At 42.3% G+C, this 17,859-nt stretch overlaps 3 protein-coding genes across 5 annotated transcripts in view; 2 read left to right on the top strand and 1 right to left on the bottom strand.

Moving 5' to 3' along the window:
- The window catches only part of LOC117644481 (protein retinal degeneration B), a 28,322-nt gene extending 16,582 nt beyond the window's left edge, over positions 1-11,740 (top strand). The window contains exons 10-26 of one of the 2 annotated variants that reach the window (XM_034383990.1): positions 409-528; positions 620-835; positions 922-1,084; positions 1,163-1,383; positions 1,476-1,550; positions 1,644-1,749; positions 1,826-1,941; positions 2,027-2,197; positions 2,688-2,837; positions 3,194-3,342; positions 3,420-3,536; positions 3,646-3,754; positions 3,850-4,006; positions 4,088-4,237; positions 4,319-4,499; positions 4,585-4,859; positions 7,334-11,740. In XM_034383990.1, coding sequence (XP_034239881.1) covers positions 409-528; positions 620-835; positions 922-1,084; positions 1,163-1,383; positions 1,476-1,550; positions 1,644-1,749; positions 1,826-1,941; positions 2,027-2,197; positions 2,688-2,837; positions 3,194-3,342; positions 3,420-3,536; positions 3,646-3,754; positions 3,850-4,006; positions 4,088-4,237; positions 4,319-4,499; positions 4,585-4,859; positions 7,334-7,511 — 2,654 coding nt within the window. In that variant the 3' untranslated portion in view covers positions 7,512-11,740. The remainder of the gene's footprint in view (positions 1-408; positions 529-619; positions 836-921; positions 1,085-1,162; positions 1,384-1,475; positions 1,551-1,643; positions 1,750-1,825; positions 1,942-2,026; positions 2,198-2,687; positions 2,838-3,193; positions 3,343-3,419; positions 3,537-3,645; positions 3,755-3,849; positions 4,007-4,087; positions 4,238-4,318; positions 4,500-4,584; positions 4,860-7,333) is intronic. The other variant, XM_034383991.1, reaches the window with a different exon arrangement.
- A 1,385-nt stretch (positions 11,741-13,125) lies between these two features.
- LOC117644555 (GTPase Era, mitochondrial) lies at positions 13,126-14,962 on the top strand. The gene is made up of 6 exons (XM_034384112.1): positions 13,126-13,609; positions 13,708-13,832; positions 13,913-14,084; positions 14,175-14,375; positions 14,461-14,632; positions 14,721-14,962. The coding sequence occupies exons 1-6, from the start codon at positions 13,379-13,381 to the stop codon at positions 14,885-14,887; spliced, it is 1,068 nt and encodes a 355-aa protein (XP_034240003.1). The 5' UTR covers positions 13,126-13,378; the 3' UTR covers positions 14,888-14,962.
- Positions 14,901-17,859, bottom strand: part of LOC117644554 (elongation factor-like GTPase 1) — a 114,490-nt gene continuing 111,531 nt past the window's right edge. For both annotated transcript variants that reach the window (XM_034384110.1, XM_034384111.1), the window contains exon 18: positions 14,901-15,204. In XM_034384110.1, coding sequence (XP_034240001.1) covers positions 15,016-15,204 — 189 coding nt within the window. In that variant the 3' untranslated portion in view covers positions 14,901-15,015. The remainder of the gene's footprint in view (positions 15,205-17,859) is intronic.

The following is a 17,859-nucleotide window of genomic DNA, read 5'->3' as shown; positions in this document are numbered from 1 at the left end:
GTATCTCATGGCCAAACAAAGGACCACCAGCAGTACTTAGCCACTTGCACATCAACATACCCCATGCACAATATGCACTCCATGTTGTTGTAACTTTTCACACACTTGCACGGGATGTTCACATATCATGTTTTGTATGCATCTTCACTTTACAATATAGCACCACAACTACAGCCATCATTATTTTATACATACTAGTGGTTTTCTGTAGTTTATTTCATTTTTAGTTTGTATTTGTTTTAAATTTAGAACATCAGTTGCCTTGCTATGACCTCATTTTTTTGCTCCTATTTTATTTTCAACACCTTCTTGGACCTTGTTACTTTATTGTTGCTGCTGTAAACTAACATGTGGAATGTGTCTGATATTAGGCATAATGCACCACTAATCTTATTTTGCTTTTTACAGGATCACATTCAATATCAGAAGATGCTGAAGTGGAAGCTATGGCAAAATGGAGCTCTATGGAGCTTTTAAATGAGGAAAATATCGAAGGACCAAACACCAGCAACGCCAGGGATAAAAATGGTAATGTCAACTTAATTTTTGAATCAGTTTGAAACTCATCCTGCCCTTTCTTTCAATCTACCATAAATTTTTCTTTGCGATTCTGAAACAGATAGCATATTTTCTCATACATACCTTCAAAGAGTTGTTAGTGAGCGTACCAAAGCTGGTGGCCGAGGAAGGATGTTACCCTATGCAGGCCGCAGCAGTATCGAGGTTGATGCATCTTCTTGCCCTGGCTCGCCAACTATGTCTTTATTGACAGGCCAGCAGCCATCCTGCCCTACTTCCGTCCTCCTACTTGTTCTCCATGCGGGCAGTGTTCTGGGTACGTTAATTATTATCTCAACATTCTGTAATGTTTAGTAGTACTACTCTGTTGCCTTCACTGACTTTTTCCTTCAACTCCAATAGATGCCAATACAGAACTTTCTGCTAAAAAATCAGACATAACTACATTCCGAGGGTCTTTTGAATGTGTTATGCGACAACATTACCCATCCATGGTAGGACATGTAGCAATCAAACTAGTCAGTTGTCCATCTGTTTGCACCGAAGGGCTAGGAATACTGTCAAGGTATGAGGTGATGAGAAAAGAGATTGTCTGACTTCATTCATTTACTTATTAATTTTGTTTTGAATTGTTTTTTTCCAGTCTGAACCCATACAGTTTTGATGTTTCCCCCTCATGCTTGGACGCTCCCCAAGTCACACATGATTCCATTCCTATTGGTTCAATACCACTTTTAGCCACTGCCAATGTAACTGAATATCAGGATGCAGTCTCCCGAGCTGTGACAAGTGCCAACAATGTTTACCACGAATTTTTAAAGTCAGAGGAAGGTCTTGGCTTTAATGGACAAATTTGCATTATTGGTATGTTTATATTTCTGTATATTTGAGTTAGTTGCAGGAACCTTAAAGCATGATCATAATATTCACTGAACTCAAAATATTGGTGTGTTTAGGGGATTCCATGGGCTCAGTACTAGCTTATGATGCGTTATGCCGTTCTGGAAGACATGACTTAGACAATGATCTAGGTAAATGAAATAACTAAATGATATTCTTAATAACTGCATTTAAGAATTTCATTTTAAAAAATTGCTCTATGTTCCGTATTTTGTGTCTTACAGATGATCACGATCGTGGTCGTTGTGATGTGGGAGATGAGACTTATCTATCAGCCAGCCGACTCCTCAGTGCTCCCAGTGGTAATAGACGAAGATCATCTTCCACCAGGTGAAACCTTCTGCCCATTGTGAAATGAAAGTGATAGACACACTTTGTTCTGATAGCATTATTATGTTTGTTGCAGTGATCACTCTCAGCAAGTGAAACTCGATTTTGAAGTGAGTGAGCTTTTTATGTTTGGAAGTCCATTGGCTCTGGTTTTAGCCTACAGAAAAATATCTGTAATAGATGAGAAAAATGGTATGCACCTTTTTTGCTACTTGTTTTGAAAAGAAAAAATTCTGCTTCTAATGGATTTTACTAATACTTTTCTAAACTTTTTCAGCCCCAATTCATCGGCCTGGGTGCCAACAAGTCTACAATCTATTTCATCCGACTGACCCAGTGGCGGCTCGAATTGAACCTCTACTTTCTGCACGCTTTTCCATGTTGCCACCAATCAACATTCCACGCTACCAGAAGTACCCCCTTGGAAATGGACAGCCTTACCATTTGTGTAAGTGCAAAATGAAGCTGCTTCAATGTGATTGAATAACACCTTGCCTCTATGAACTGACTTCCCTCATTTCATGCTAACTAGCCTTGAAAAACTACTTACAAGCATGTTAGGGTTCATATTTCCAACAACAAATGTGATTTTTAACCATAGTCTATAGTGTTAGATGAATTGTTATTGTCACTTTATTGGCTTTCATCTTCTATCTGTGATCCTATGCCTTGATCTCCTTCTAGCTGGCCTGATTGAACTCTTGTCTGTCAATTTTTGTTTTGTTCTTTATTCAACTTGAGACTAGAGTAACTGATACAAGGGACTGTGTTATAGACCTTTAATCACAAACAGTGCATTCCATTTTCATTTTTAAAAAAATAGAAATTGTATTGGGTCTTAAGTCTTGGGGATACATAAAATATTTTCCTCTCGAGGGTACAAACATCAACAAGGTATATGAATTGTTTCTTTCTTTCTTGCACGCTGGCATATAAAGTGGAAATCATCCAGGCAAACCCGCAGATTTTCTCTGATGGTCTCAGTGTTGCTACTCCTGCCTCTCACTTACGACGTATGTCTGAAATCAGCATCCAAAGCACTGTCTCTGGTGTCATAGACTCTCTACCCCTACACACCATCAATGCCTGTGAGTTTTTGTCTCTTGTATCACACCTTGTAGACCTGCTTTTTATAAACTTGCTATTTTCTTCCTTCCTTCCTAAATATGTTTGTGGTGTTTTTGTGTGTGTTTATCATCTCTTTCCTACGGTTTGATTAAATAATCAATAATCTCTTTTAAAAAAATACTATATATATTGTGGTACAAAACAAATTGAATTCAAATTGAATTCTTCTCTTTCATATGGCAACATCAAGCTTGCAGAGAGTGACATGCTTGAATTCTACTCTAATAATCATTTATCGTACACTACATGCTTATGGAACTGACCTGTTTGCAGATTTAACTGAAATTTACACTTTTTCAATCTGTTTTTCTTTCAGTGACCCAGAAATGGTGGGGCAATAAAAGATTGGACTATGCTTTGTACTGCCCTGATGGCCTATCCAACTTCCCTACAAATGCACTTCCTCACTTGTTCCATGCAAGTTATTGGGAGTCTTCCGATGTGATTGCTTTCATTTTGCGCCAGGTAAATAATAAATTAACAAAATTAATTTCACTTCTTTTGTGTATTTTTGTTTATTCATTGACTTAATGTTTTGACAGTTGGGACGATTTGAACTTCTTCAAGCTTTGGGTCACGATGATAAAGATCTTGTGGCATTTAGTCCAAACCAACCTCGTGAAAAGTGGATTAGGAAAAGGACATCTGTCAAGCTGAAGGTCAGTTTTTGTTTATGTTTCCCCTAGAAACACCTGTTGTCACTGAATTCCATAATAGCAACTTCAACCTCCTGCCCGATGTGTCACCACTTTGTTTCTTTGTGTCTAGAATGTGTCACCAAATCATCGTGCCAATGATGTTATTGTCAAAGAGGGAAAACCTCAAGTACTATTGGCCCGCTTTATGTATGGACCTCTTGACATGATAACTTTACATGGCAAGTATTTCTTTCTTTTTCTCCGTAGCTAAATGATGTGTATTATAATTTCGCCTGTTTCTAAAATCATATTGTACAATCTCTTCTTTTTTTAGGAGAAAAAATAGACATTCATATTATGAAAGATGCCCCTGCTGGAGAGTGGCAGTTATTATCAACTGAAGTTACTGATAAAAATGGTAGGGTATCATATACTATTCCTAGTGACAAGTCTTTGGGGTATGGTATATACCCAATCAAAATGGTTGTAAGGTTGGTTGTTTCATAAGTAATTTATTTAATATTTATCGTAAAAAATTTCAAAATGAATGTTACAATAATTATTATTTGCAGAGGAGATCACACATCAGCAGACTTCTACATGGCAGTTGTTCCACCCAAGACTGAATGCATTGTTTTCAGTATTGATGGTTCATTCACTGCCAGTATGTCAGTAACAGGGAGAGATCCGAAAGTGCGAGCTGGAGCTGTTGATGTTGTCAGGTGGGTAATTAAAAATTTATTCGACTTAAAGTGAAAAGCTTGACCACTGTTCTCACTCATCACATGTGTATTTGACAACAGGCACTGGCAAGAGCTGGGCTATTTGATCATATATGTTACTGGGAGGCCAGATATGCAACAACAGAAGGTTGTATCATGGCTGTCCCAACACAATTTCCCTCACGGATTGGTGTCCTTTGCTGACGGCTTATCCACTGATCCTCTTCGACACAAAACAACGTACCTGCAAGCGCTGCAAGAGGTATTAAATGGACTTCCTGTCTAAATGAAATTATTTTTTAATTTTTTTACGCAGCTGATCATGCCACTTCTATTTGTGTTTCCAGGCTCATGATGTACTAATTCACTCTGCTTATGGAAGTAGTAAGGACATTGCAGTGTACAGATCGCTGGATCCTATTCCAAGGCAGATTTATATTATTGGAAAAGTGTCGAAAAAGCACCAGTCACAAGCTACTATATTATCCGAGGGATATGCTGCCCATCTTGCCCAACTTGTCGCTCCTGGAGGCTCTCGTCCTGCACAGGGCAACGCTCGCATGGTTATTCCAAGAGGCTATTTTGGATTGCCTGGACACAACGTTTCCCTGAGAAGGAGGAGGTAAGTTCTCGGTTCTCACAGCAATTACAGTCCTCTCTTTTGTCAATGAACTACTCGCATTGACAGAATCTGCAGAAATTCTCTTGGAGTTCTTTCAGGTCTCATGTTAGTCAAGAGGGCTTGGTCTAATTGTTTGTTTGTTCAGGATTGCTTCTTTTTGTGGCATGTGCAGGCCATTCTGAACATTTGTGCATGTCTGTGAACCATGTATCAAATAATTAATTAACTACATAAATATACCAGTAATCTGCACAACCACACCTCTTCTTGTTAACTTCTAACCAACGATCTGTTTTGAGAGTGATATAATTCCACCTAATGGAAGTGTTAGAAGACAGCTATGCAATAACAGTACTGTTATTTGGATCCAATGCTAGGACTAATCCATATATGTGTGCATTCCTCTGCCCAGTGCATGGATCTCTAGAAATATAGTGGCTATCAATCCTCTTGGGCCCCATTGTTTTATTGGAGTCCAGTCAGTTTTCGTCTGTGTTTGGAGTTATAAAACAAGGTGACATTCCTTGATGAACATTTTCTTTTGCAGCAAAGACACAGTGGGGAGTTCCCCTGGTAGGAGCAATTTATACATTAAGAGGAAAGTTTACATAAGCCATGTATAAGAGCAAGAGGCAACTTTGGGTCATAGCAAAATTTTTTCTTTATAATGGGTAATTACATATTTCATTTAAAACTTAATGTTTAAGAAGTGCATGATTGCTTCATTGTGATACTGTACCTCTAGTGCTTACATGGCGACAACATAGAAAAAATATTTTATAGCTTTCAAACATGTCTTGCACAATGCCTCATTTTTATTAAGCAACACTCACAAACATTTTTGTAACTTTGATATAAATTTTTAACTTTTGAAGTTCATTGAAAGGAATATTGTTCAGATTAAAGCATATATTAGTTGCATGGGTTTGTTGTAAGCATTCCACATTACAGTAAAACTGTCATTAAAGATAAGTGAATTAGAACAGGATGGGAATGTCATTCCTTTATAACTGCATTCACCATTTTTTTCCTGTGGTATTCAGCAAATGATAAGTCTAATAAGTGATTCAATCTCAATATTTGCAACAGTCTTTTGAACTGTTACCTTCAAGGTCTTAACTAGCCACTTTTCAGACTTCCTATAAAACCACATTGCGTCAGATGGTGCATTGAAATGTAACGGGGTTGTCCCTGCTCTCTGTGGTATACAGGCCTCAACCATAGGGTTGTCTTTTCCTGCATGTCATGCTGTGTGGCAGCAAACCTGTCTTACAGCTGTGCTTGCCTCTGATCATAACACCAAGGCTCGAAGGTAAATGTCCAACATGCTCAGTCGAGGTTGCACCTTTTTTTAACAACTTCTTCAGTGTGCTGCACGGTGTGTCCCTGTGTGATTGTTTTTCTTCACATTGTCCTTAGTTATATTTACTGCACCAGCTCCCAAAATGTGAAAAATACTATTTCAGGAGTGGAAGTGCTACCTCACTTAGTGAAACAAATACCATTAGTACTAGAGAGTGATGTTTGCTCAGCTATGTGGTCAAAATGATATTTAAAAAATTAAAATAGCAGGACCTTCCTTTAACATTATTTAGAAACAGAACATAACTTTAATTAGGAATTCCCTGTTTGTGATGCATGATTATCTTCATGGAATATTTTGCACCTCACTGCTTAGTTTTCTCCAGCACCTTTTTCATGTGTTTTTCACAAGTTTACAAAGGAATTCTTCCAAACTAGACGTGTAGTGTTAGTATATTCCATTTCCCAGTCTTTGGTATTAAGTTAGGAGATGATATGTATTGAGTGTTCTTTGTGGTTGTCGGGGTTGCCAGAGATTGCTGTAGATTTAGGTCCAGGCATTCCTTTCTTTCAGGTGAAGGTGATCAGTGCATAGGCTTTAGTACGGTGGTGTGTAGATTCTGGCCTGTTCTGACTTGTTTTAGAGGATGAATATCATCAAAGCTACCAACTCTGTTTTATAAAACTTCTAACAAATTACTATTAAAAATGGCAATAACTGATCATAAATGTTAAAATTAGCTACTCCATTCAAAAGAAAGCACTGACAACCATTTGGAACAACAAAATGTTCTTATTGCTTTGCTCGCTGCATTGTATGCTGTTTCTTCAAGCACAATGCTTGTCTTTGGGGATGGGTATGAGAGCATGTTGTTGCTTCAGGAAGCAATCTCTAATACACCTGCAAAAATAATGTCAAAATTGTTCGCGCACATACCTAATTTGCAAGCTTTTGTCAATGTTAGACTATTTCTGTTCATCAGGAAAGAAAATGGGGTCTGGGAATGAGATTAATGCTTTCATGATCTTGAAAAAAAATTGAATTTTTGCTATTATTGAACTATTTGACCTTAAGGTACTTTACCATCATCTAATTGTTACTCATGCATGCCAGGACCCTGGTTTATATGAAGAAAAGCATGTTGTGCTAATAAAGATTGGTATTTTTGCAGGAATGCAGCTAAGCGAACAAAATCCTTCCCAGTTATGGGCCACAGCCAGGACTTAAGTGGAGTTCCAAGTCGAGGCATTCGAGGCAGTTCAGCACCACACTCAGCAACAGGCGTTGCACCATCTAGCATTCCTCCACAGACACCCCCTGCAAGCGCTGGAGTGTCTGAGAAACTGTGACGAAGTATGTCTCGCTGCTCCTGCTTTTTTAGCTCCAAGGACTCCACAACATCTGGAGAAGACAATTTGCCATCACCTAAGTAGACTTTCCAACCCCAAGCAGTTCAAAACTCTCTAGAATTTGTGTGTTGGAAGGGAAGATATAGTTGAGTTGGAGCTAAACAAGGATGGAAGATGGTGCAGCGGTGTAAAGCACAGTATTTCTCTTATTCAAGATTGCGTCTGGGTGAACCTCTTTGTAGTCCCTGGCACAGATTTTGTTTTCATAGATGTTGTATGTTATTCAACTAAATTACAGTAATATCTGCTTTGGAGAATCATATGTTGTATTTTTTAGGAAACTTGTAGGCTCAGTGGTTCAGGTCTTTTGTTTTTCTTGATGTGAAAGTAATCAATTACTGTGTGCTATAAACCAGATGATTACATTTTAAAAATGTTGCTGCCTTTCCAGTTTTACTGTGTTTGTCAAGGAAACCTGAAAAATAAGAAAGAGTAACACAGGAAATGTTTGTGCAAAACATGTACTGCCATTGGCACGCACATTAACTATTCTATCATGAGGCTGAATTAATGCTCTCAGATTTGCTTTGGCTTCATTAGTCATAGATGCATTTGTTTGAGGTTTGAAGTGGCTCTTTATTTTCTCTCTGTGGGATCTAATTTTTCCCTACCCCTGAAAAGAACAAACAATATATGTGTGTAATTATTACAGTGCTGTCAATTCTTGTTTTTTTTTTTTTTGTTCTTTTTTGTCTTCTTGTAAATTTGCATCTCCTGAAAAGTAGCAGTATTTGGCTGTAGATGTCTTAGATTGTCTATTTTGCCATCGAATTTCTCATGGTTCGGGACATAGTTGTGATTGACTCATTCTGGAAAGAAATGTTGTTTCTACTCAAGCTGCTCCCATGCTCCTCTACACATATCATGTTAGAAAGTAAGACCTTAGAGATAAATTTATTCAATATATTCTGTGTTACAAGTTTAAGATATTCCTTTCTCAATTGACGGAACTGTTTAACTGCATTGTGTAAATCCTTGTACAGTAATGGAGATTTAGACAAATTCCTTTGCTTTGCCACCATATATCCCAATGTTGTCTGAGACTGCAGCATTTCCAGTAATAGTACAAGCATACTGGTGATAATAATTCTTTTAAAAGTTAAATTGCATAAATACTTGCATTATTGTGTGGTATTTGTTACTTTCAAAATGAAAAGGCTGTGTATGTCATTGCTGTCATTAGTTTCATTTTTCTTTTTTAACCTAAGACTTTATCTGAACACCTACCGCAGCTTTAAGTTCAGTGAGGAAGTTACATCAGAGTATTCTTGATTCTTTTGCACCTTGGTGTTTTGTTGCTGTTGATTCTCTGTAGTATACAGTATAAAAGTTTATTTTTGTTGATTGTTGAAAATTGAAGAACTTATGTCTTCTTAATAGAACAACATCAAATTGTTACCATTTTATTTTGATTGAATCTTAGACAGGGTTCATTTGTAGACATCAAAACCAAATTGTCTTCATTCTCTTTTAATTATTCCGCCCAAGGGATGAATGTGTTACAATACTTCTTCTTTTAGAGTGTGCCTTGAGTGAATGATGATTTTGTGTGTCTGTTATTTTTATTATAAATGTGTTTGTTTTAATACTGGTTAGTTGTCTAAGAAGACTTCAAAATAACATTCAATTTCCAGCCCAGATCAGTAGCCCCTCATCAGACATTTTATGCTTTTTACAAGCAGAACTGTCCTTTGTGCTCTTTGGTGTGAAATCGTGTGAGATGTATACTTGTGTGTTTAAGTAATTTGTAATTTTAATCCACCAATAAGGGAGGTGTTACATTCAGACCAATCATTCATTGGCCTTAACCAAAGCTTTTCATGAAGAAATGTGCACGTTTAACCAGGTTTTCATGACTTTGAAATGTTCAGGTCTAAAAAATGAATCAAAATGGAAACATTTAAACTCATATTTCAGTCATTGGCTCTTCTTCATGGTGGCTCCAGTATCACTACTAGCATTAATTAACTTTAATTAAAAAAGGTTATTAACTAATTTTTATGCCTGCTAAGAGTATTTTTCTACTGTCGCTACTTTTTCTGTGCTTTGCTTCTTTGAGATCCATGATCAATGGTCAGCCTTGTGATCATGAAATTGCTTTGAATGTGCAATGGCTGATTTGAATTTTCTCTGTAGGAAATTCTATTAAATTAAGAGTTGTTTTTACTATGTAATTTGGTGAAACATAAGCCACAAGCAAAAAAGTTGTTCAATAGCTGCTGTTCAGGGCCATGAAATTTATATTTTGTTTCACCACTGACTTTAAATATGGAGGTGAACTTGAAACTACTGTCATTATATAATGTAAGGTGTTGTGGGTGTGGTGAGCTATTACGCTTATTGATATATAGTTTATGTGTTATAGAAAATTGTAACAATAATTTTTTTTTATCCTTCAGCTAAGTTTATTGCTGTTATATATTGGTTGTATGAAAATGTGTTATGTTGCTCCTGCCCAACTTTTTGTCTTATTGATGTTTGTTTAGATATAATCCTTACGAATGAATGGATATTTTTGCATTGGTGTTGTTGAGTTTCTTGCAAATCGTCAGAGGATGGGAAGAAGTATGTGATAGAATGGAGAAGGGTTTTCGTATTGAGCCGTGTTAGTTGCTCAACAAGGCATGTGTCGGTCCTTCTGCTCCTCTTCTCCTGTTTTCCTAATGAGCTTCATGACTCAGAAATTGAGCAATAAGGTTTTGTTACTCTGGCTATTTTTATTTTTTCCTATATGAGTCTGCCCCCATTCCTTCCCCCTTCCTCCCCGCCCCCTCCTTTTCCCCCACAGTACTTGAATGCGTTTTTCATAGCAGAGATCCTGCTGTTGTTATGGTAAGATTGATTTGTGCCACATTTCCCTTTGGAAAAGTATACTCTTGTTTAAGCAAGTTGCTGTTAGTTCGTGTACAGTAAAAGATGACATTAGTTTTCTTTAAAGTTGAAGAGGTGTTCATAGAAGCTCTAAAGGACATTTCCATATTAGATGTAGTGCTCTTGTCATAGAGCAGTATGAGGCAAAATTAACCCTTTTCTTTTGTATTTTTGTGAGATGATAGCTGGTAGCTATAATAAATGGTTATGTTCTCTTAACTTTTAGGAACTTGGAGACATAAACTAAGTGTTCTCATGTTTCTCTGACATTTGTAGGCTCAGCAGGACCCAGCCTCTAACTTTATTTTGCCTTTCAAATTGAGTTGTGATTATTTTAACAGTCTGAGATTTTTTTATTCTCATGTTAAAGTCATTGACTATCTAAATATAATTATGATGGAATGGGACTGAAATCAGCATGCGAATGTAGTATGTAAATTACTGCCTCCATTCTTTTCCTCTCTCTTAATTTTTATTTTTTATTTTTTTATTTTTATTTTGTTTTTCTTACATTCAGTACATTTGGTAAAATTTGCCCCTCATTTAAAACAACTCAGTATTCATGACAATCGTTTTATTTGCCTAGGACAAAATATTTACCTTCTGCTGTATTTTCTTTCTATAATCTACTGTGGATCCCTGCCCAAAAGGGCACTGACAGGCTTATCTGGTTTGGTGTAAGTGTTGTGCCTTTTGGTTTCTTTCTTCCTTATGACTAAACTTTGCCTGATTTCATTCTACCCTCATCCTTCTATATTCCCTTGTAGTCATTATTAATAAGTGTGGCAGATCTCTATCTATCCCTCCAGATCATTCATTGTAGTTAGTAGGATTTTAAAAGAATATCTCTCAATCTGACATTTGTGTTTTTCAGTTGTTAACAATAATACTTTTGTGATCCCTGCATGTAAGGTACATAGTCTAATATGTTTGTTGCGAAATCACTGTGATTGTCTTTATAAAATCCCGTCTAAAGTATAATGTTACCCATTTCTAGCTAGAACAATTGATGTGAGTGAATCCTAATCTAAAAGAATTAGATTAGCCTCTCGGATTGTCCATGGCATGTTCTGTTATTTTAAGGAAAGATAATTATTAGATCCTTCTTGATTTGGAGGGTTGTGTTCCATTTTTATAGTTGCTATGCCCCTGTGTACCGTTCCATGCATTTAAAAATCTAGCTTTTACATAGAGTTTTAAAACTGTTTATCTGTGTGAAAGAGTGCACGCATGAACTTCAGGAAATATTACTGTAAATGTCGTAACTGTACATAATTACAAACATGTGTATGAACTTATTATGTGTTAATAATATATTGATGAATATATAAATATATATATTATGAAAATTTGCTAGAAGCTCATTGAGTTGGCCTTGACCAGAGATAAATACTAGCTAGTCAAGTTCATTTGCAGAGAATGCTGGCTAAATTTTAAATGACCCAAATTGGAGAGCAAAGTTCTACATGAATAGCAGACAAATCTGAGATGGTCGATTTTTTTCGCAAGGCTATACACATCATGTTTTGTTTTTTTCACGTTTTGGGACTACAGTCTTCATCGGCAAAGAGTCGACGGGTCGGGACCGGATTTCGACTCTTTGCCGACACGAAAACCAAACAGCACATGGTGGTAGACAAAAGCTCCGGTAGTGCTCCGAGCTCGGGAGGGCCATAAAACTATTGTGGCTCGAGCTCGCCCCCGCCGCGTAAGCGGGGACCGTCACATGAAGTCGACTCTTTGCCGGTCGACTCTTTGCCGATGAAGACTGTATGTTGTGCTGGAGCACTCCCGCGAGACTCCTGACTCTATTTCAAAGGCCATGTTGGTCCGCAACGGTCTTTTTCCGGCGAAAAACTGGACTGCTTTGAACATGCGCCGCGTAGGTAGGCAACCCACCGCCCACAGCTTCTTCCACTCTACAAGCATCCCGGAAAAAGTCATTTTCACGCCAAACAGAATTCGTCAAAGACCATTGGGCACCGGGTATCTGTTTCTTAGACCCATAGCAACGTACCATATGAATTTCAGGCAAATCGGAGGTGGTCGACCATTTTCGTCAAAAAAATGTTAAGGCTATTATACATCATGGTTTTTTCACGTTTTGGGACAAAAATTTAAAATGGCCCAAATTCGACTATGTTGTGCTGGAGCACTCCCGCGAGACTCCTGACTCTATTTCAAAGGCCATGTCGGTCCGCAACGGTCTTTTTCCGGCGAAAAACTGGACTGCTTTGAACATGCGCCGCGTAGGTAGGCAACCCACCGCCCACAGCTTTTTCCACTCTACATGCATCCCGGAAAAAGTCATTTTCACGCCAAACAGAATTCGTCAAAGACCATTGGGCACCGGGTATCTGTTTCTTAGACCCATAGCAACGTACCATATGAATTGCAGGCAAATCGGAGGTGGTCGACCATTTTCGTCGAAAAAATGTTAAGGCTATACATCATGGTTTTTTCACGTTTTGGGACAAAAATTTAAAGTGGTCCAAATTTGAGTATGTTGTGCTGGAGTACTCCCTCAAGACTCCTGACACTATTTCGAGGGCCATTTCGGCCCTCAAGAGCCTTTTACGGACGAAAATCTTGAATGCTTGGAGCATGTGCCACACAGGTAGGCAACCCATCGTTCACGACACAGTTCACAGTTCCCCCAGAAATTCAAATCTCCCGCTCCCGCCTCGTTGACTCGACCTACTTCCGCTACCGTCCCGTTGCGATTTCGAACGCAAAGGTGTCTGGCGGTTGTCTATTTTATTGTGATTTCACTGATAACCTGAACGTGTCAGTATAACGTAGATACTTAAAATGACTTAAACCCTTATTCTTATTAGTCCAACTCGATATATTATCAGTCAATTTGTATTTATCCTCGTATCGGGATTGATTTCTTGAGAGTTTTGAGGTTAGGACGTCTGCAACATTAGTAAACAATGTGGGTGTTGTGCCAATCAGTTTTGACTCAGTCTAAGTTTAGTTTGCGCTTGGGTTCATGTCAAACATTACAATTGAGCTTGAGGACCTTGGCTCAAAATCTTAATAACATTCAAGATGAAATTCAAACCAAGACTTCTCAGAATCCAACCAAAGTTATTAAAGTGGCTCTGATTGGACGTCCAAATGCTGGTAAAAGTACCCTGATCAATCAAATAGTCGGCCGAACTGTAAGTTTACATGCTACGACAACAACATTTTGTTACATCTGCAAAAGCGCTGCCTTCATATCCGTCATACAAGGGATTTCTTTGTTGTGTATTTCCAGGTTAGTCCTGTGTCTATGAAAACGCATACTACAAGGGCAAAAGTCAAAGCCTTCACCAATGTTGAAGACACTCAAATCGTATTTTTTGATACGCCTGGACTAGTATCTCCTGATGAAGTGAAGAAGTATGACAACTCAATCTTAAAAGCAAGTCTATGTAAAGGATTTATTTATTATTAACTGTTCTGTATTATATCCAATTCAGGCTGAAGTTTGAGTCTGAATTTTTGAGAAGTGCTGAGGGAGCTATCCAGGAAGCTGATGTTCTTGGAGTTCTTCACGACGTATCGGGATATAAATCAGATATGCTGGATCCTTCTGTCATCCGTCACCTTCTTTTATATCAAAGAAAGAAAACTTTTCTATTATTGAACAAGGTGTGGGCATTAATAATTTTTCTTAAGAATATTTTTTATTTTTGATTTGTGACATACTAACCAGTTCTAATGAAACATTTTAATTATTAGGTTGATGCTATCAAGAGAAAAGGTTCCCTTCTAGGTCTGGTACGAAGTTTGACAAAATCTCCAAAATCTCCTATACCAGCAAAGGCAAATTTGACTGAGCAACAGGTTGCAGCTCTATCAGTAAATCTTTCTTCCTGGCCTCATTTTTGTGAAGTTTTTATGGTGTCAGCTCTGGAAGGGAATGGAGTTGGAGACGTAAAGGTATTCACTGGGCTAGACCCATGTATCATCATCAAGTTTCTATTTTTTTATGGAATGCTGCAAATGGTTATTTTTTGTGCCTTAGGAGTATCTTCTCCATGAAGCTCAGCCAGGCGAGTGGTTATTTACTGATAAGAAACTACGCAATCAACATAGATTAGCTGTGGACTTTGTGAAAGCAGCATGTCTAGATTATTTGCCTGATGAAGTGCCCTACAAACTTCAATTTAAATTAAGTTATTTTGAGGACTACGAAGGTGAGATTTAGTTCCTTATGCCATTTTATCTGTTAAACAAATTTGTGGTCATTTAAATCCTGTTTCACTCATGTCTCTGTTTAACTAGATTCATGTGCTGTTGAAGTGAGGATTGTGCCGGCAAACAAACGGCATGCACGAATGATCATGGACAGAGTACGGCCAATTGCACAATATGCAGAAGCTAATCTTGGTAGTGCTCTGGAGAAGGAGTGCAGATTACGACTGGATATTCAGCAAGAAGAGATATTTTAAATAAAGCTAAAAATTGTAACATCAAAACAATATTTCAAGCTGTTTTTATTCAAAAAATAAATACCACGTACCACTTGTTTTTGTTTGGCAAGTACAGTTGATTATTTTCACAACATTCACCTCGTAGGCTACTTGTTCTTGGACAAAGTTCGCTGCTTCTCTGCGTGTTCCACAATCTTGGTGGTGACCGACAGCCCCTTCCTCCTTCGGACGGTGTCCATGTACTGACGGGCTCGGTTGCCCGAGTCCGCCTTCTCCCCGAAGTGCAGGTACTCTTCCTCCGTGGACGGCACCCAAAACGGATCCAGGTCGATCACCTGAAAGCAGAGCATCACATTCGGATTTACATCAAGAACACGCCGTGAAACTTCGGCAGCTCACAGCCGCTCTTCGCTCGTCGTTCCCCGGCGGCAGGGGGTATCTCCAGTGCGCGTGCGTTGGGTTGCCTCCCAGTCCGGCGCTCCGCGGCCACAGACGAGGTAGGCCACCCAACGGGCAGCAGCGCAAAGCAGGCTGGCCACCGCCGGGCTGCACGCCGTCGCTAACCACCACGCCACAACAACGCCGCCCTTAGCACAGCTTTCGCTTGGGCTGTTGGGGCACTCCCTCGACTTGGGACCCTACGTCAGAAACTACTCCTCAAATCGATGTCAAACGCCTCAACAAGTGACACCGGAGATACTCCGCGTTGGTCGGCCAGTCTCAGCCGCATGGAGTACAGCGGCGGTGTCGTCACTAACGAAAGTCCCGACCGAGTTATTTGTTTCAAAGCACCTGACACTGGACTTAGATCCAGCCTGCAAACTGCCCCAGCCCAGCCCCAACGGAGCTCCAGGTCACTCCAGCTCCAGTCCAGGCCGCTCCGGCTCCAGGCCGCTCCAGCTCCAGGCCGCTCCGGCTCCAGGCCGCTCCGGCTCCAGGCCGCTCCGGCTCCAGGCCGCTCCGGCTCCAGGCCGCTCCGGCTCCAGGCCGCTCCAGGCACTCCCAGTCGCCCGGAAGCGGGCGTCGCCACCCAGTCCCGCCAGGCTGCGCCGCTGCGCCACGCCCCGCCCTGGCAGGCTTTCTGCTCCGTGCCCTCGGTCGCCTCGGTTATTGCAGCTTTTAAAACGGCAGCGTGTTTGTATTTACTCTGCGGACGATTGTCCGGCCCTGCGGCCCCGCCCCGCCCCGCCTGGGCCAGACGTCGCCGGAGACGGCCGTCCGGGGGTCGGCTGCATTGGCTGGCGTGCTGGCGCGGTGCTGGCGCCTCCGGAAGGAACAAGGAACCTGGCTGGAACCTGGAAGGAACCGCGCCCCTCCCCGCCCCTCCCCCGCGCCGTGGCCCGGCGGCCCGGCCGCGCCTCCGGTCGTTGATTCGGTCTGGGCCGCGCTGCCACGGCGTGCCTCGGCGTGCCATGGCGCTGCCGCGCTCCCCGTCCCGGCCGTCCCGGCGCCGGGCTGCCCAGCGGTTCCGAAGCACTATTTGGTGGCGCCGTCTCTCTCGCAGCGCCACGCAGCGGCCCGCGAGTGCGACAGAGACAGAGCGATGGAACGGCGTCTCGGAACCGCCGCGCCGGCCTGCCATTGCCTTCGGCGCGGCGGCGCGGCGGCGCAGCCTCCTCCTCGGGAAGAGGAAGACGGACCGGAAGTGAGGCTGACGCCGGCAGGAATGCGACGCCACTGCCCAGCCTGGCCCTGCGGCCCTGCCCTGTAGACTGATTCCGAGTTTGCTCTGTCTCTCTCGCACCCACACGGGGCGCCCCATGAGTGCGAGAGGGACAGAGCGACGAAAACGACTCTCGGAATCAGTCTGCTGCCCTGGCCGCGGCCTGGCCGGCCAGCGACTGGACTCCAGTCGGACAAGACAAGCGGGCGAGCCGTGTTGTTGTTGTTGCGCCGGGGCAGGGCGGCTAGGGAATGACCGCACCTGAAAATTCGCGTCCGCCAGCGCGTAAAAACGGGCAGCGGCGACGCGACGCGACGCGTCCACGAGAGAGAAGGAAGAAGAAAATAAGAGCGAGTTACGGTGTAGGGCCGGGCCATGGCCGGGCCAGCGAGGCCAGCCAGTCCGGCCGGAGTATGAATGAGCGGGGAATGAATGAACCGGCCAAGCGGCCGCTGGAATGAATGGAACAGGCGGGAGTCGTAGTAGCCAAGCCGGCCAGTCCGCGGAGTGCCGCGGTAGTGCAGCCACGACAGCCACGGCACTGGCAGGGACGACGGGAACGAGGACCGGCATGGCCTGGGCATGGCCTGGGCATGGCCTGGGCATGGCGCGGCGCAGCGGTCGCTGAACCGACCAGAACAGAACCGCGAACGTAGGTCTCCAAGTCTCGAACATGCCTGGCTGCTGCACGGGCCTCGTGCGCGCTGCACTGTAAGCACTGCAAGCCCGCGGCAAAAGCCCAGGTCATCAGCCACTCCACTGCGAAAGGAGCCGATCGCAAGACGCGATGCCGCGCCACGGAGGAGCTGGCTTCGCGCGTCCGCTGGCACTGGACCTGTTGTTGTGCTTTGCGTCCCGGTGGCGTCCAAAAGTACAGCAAGGAGTGAGCCGGGCTTTCGCGGGGCGTCGCAAGCCGCGCCCCGAATTCACCTCCAGCACACACACAAACACACTATCCCCCTCCCTTTTCAACCCCCCCCCCACACGCACACACACACACACGCACAAACACACCGGGGCCGGCCACTCCGCCAATCACTCATTACTCTGGAAAGACCGGGGTGGGGCGGGGCGCGGGGCGTGCCAAGCGTATGCAGCCGCGTGTATTTTTAGCTCCGGCAAGACATGCTTGGCCACGACGGGGAACTGGACTGGTCAGGCAGCACTGATGACATAACTGTCTCGTGTCGCCAGACGTGCCTCGGGGGCCCCATGGGGCCGGGGAGCCGCGGCGGACGTCGCCGACGTACGCGCGCGCAAAAGTGAGGCTGCGGAGCGACAAACAACAAACCCTACGGTGGACCAGAAGACCGGTGGAGGCAGCAAA

This window comes from Thrips palmi, unplaced genomic scaffold, assembly GCF_012932325.1.
Source record: "Thrips palmi isolate BJ-2018 unplaced genomic scaffold, TpBJ-2018v1 HiC_scaffold_18, whole genome shotgun sequence".
NCBI lineage: Eukaryota > Metazoa > Arthropoda > Insecta > Thysanoptera > Thripidae > Thrips > Thrips palmi.
Note: the sequence above shows the minus strand (reverse complement) of the source record. Positions and strands in the feature narration are given on the sequence as shown.

Bases quoted from the DNA above. Each gene is read 5' to 3' on its own strand.
- LOC117644555 (XM_034384112.1), top strand. From the start codon at position 13,379: ATGTGGGTGTTGTGCCAATCAGTTTTGACTCAGTCTAAGTTTAGTTTG. The intron at 14,085-14,174 runs GTGTGGGCATTA...TTTAATTATTAG, and splicing joins CTTTTCTATTATTGAACAAG to GTTGATGCTATCAAGAGAAA. The intron at 14,376-14,460 runs GTATTCACTGGG...TTTGTGCCTTAG, and splicing joins ATGGAGTTGGAGACGTAAAG to GAGTATCTTCTCCATGAAGC.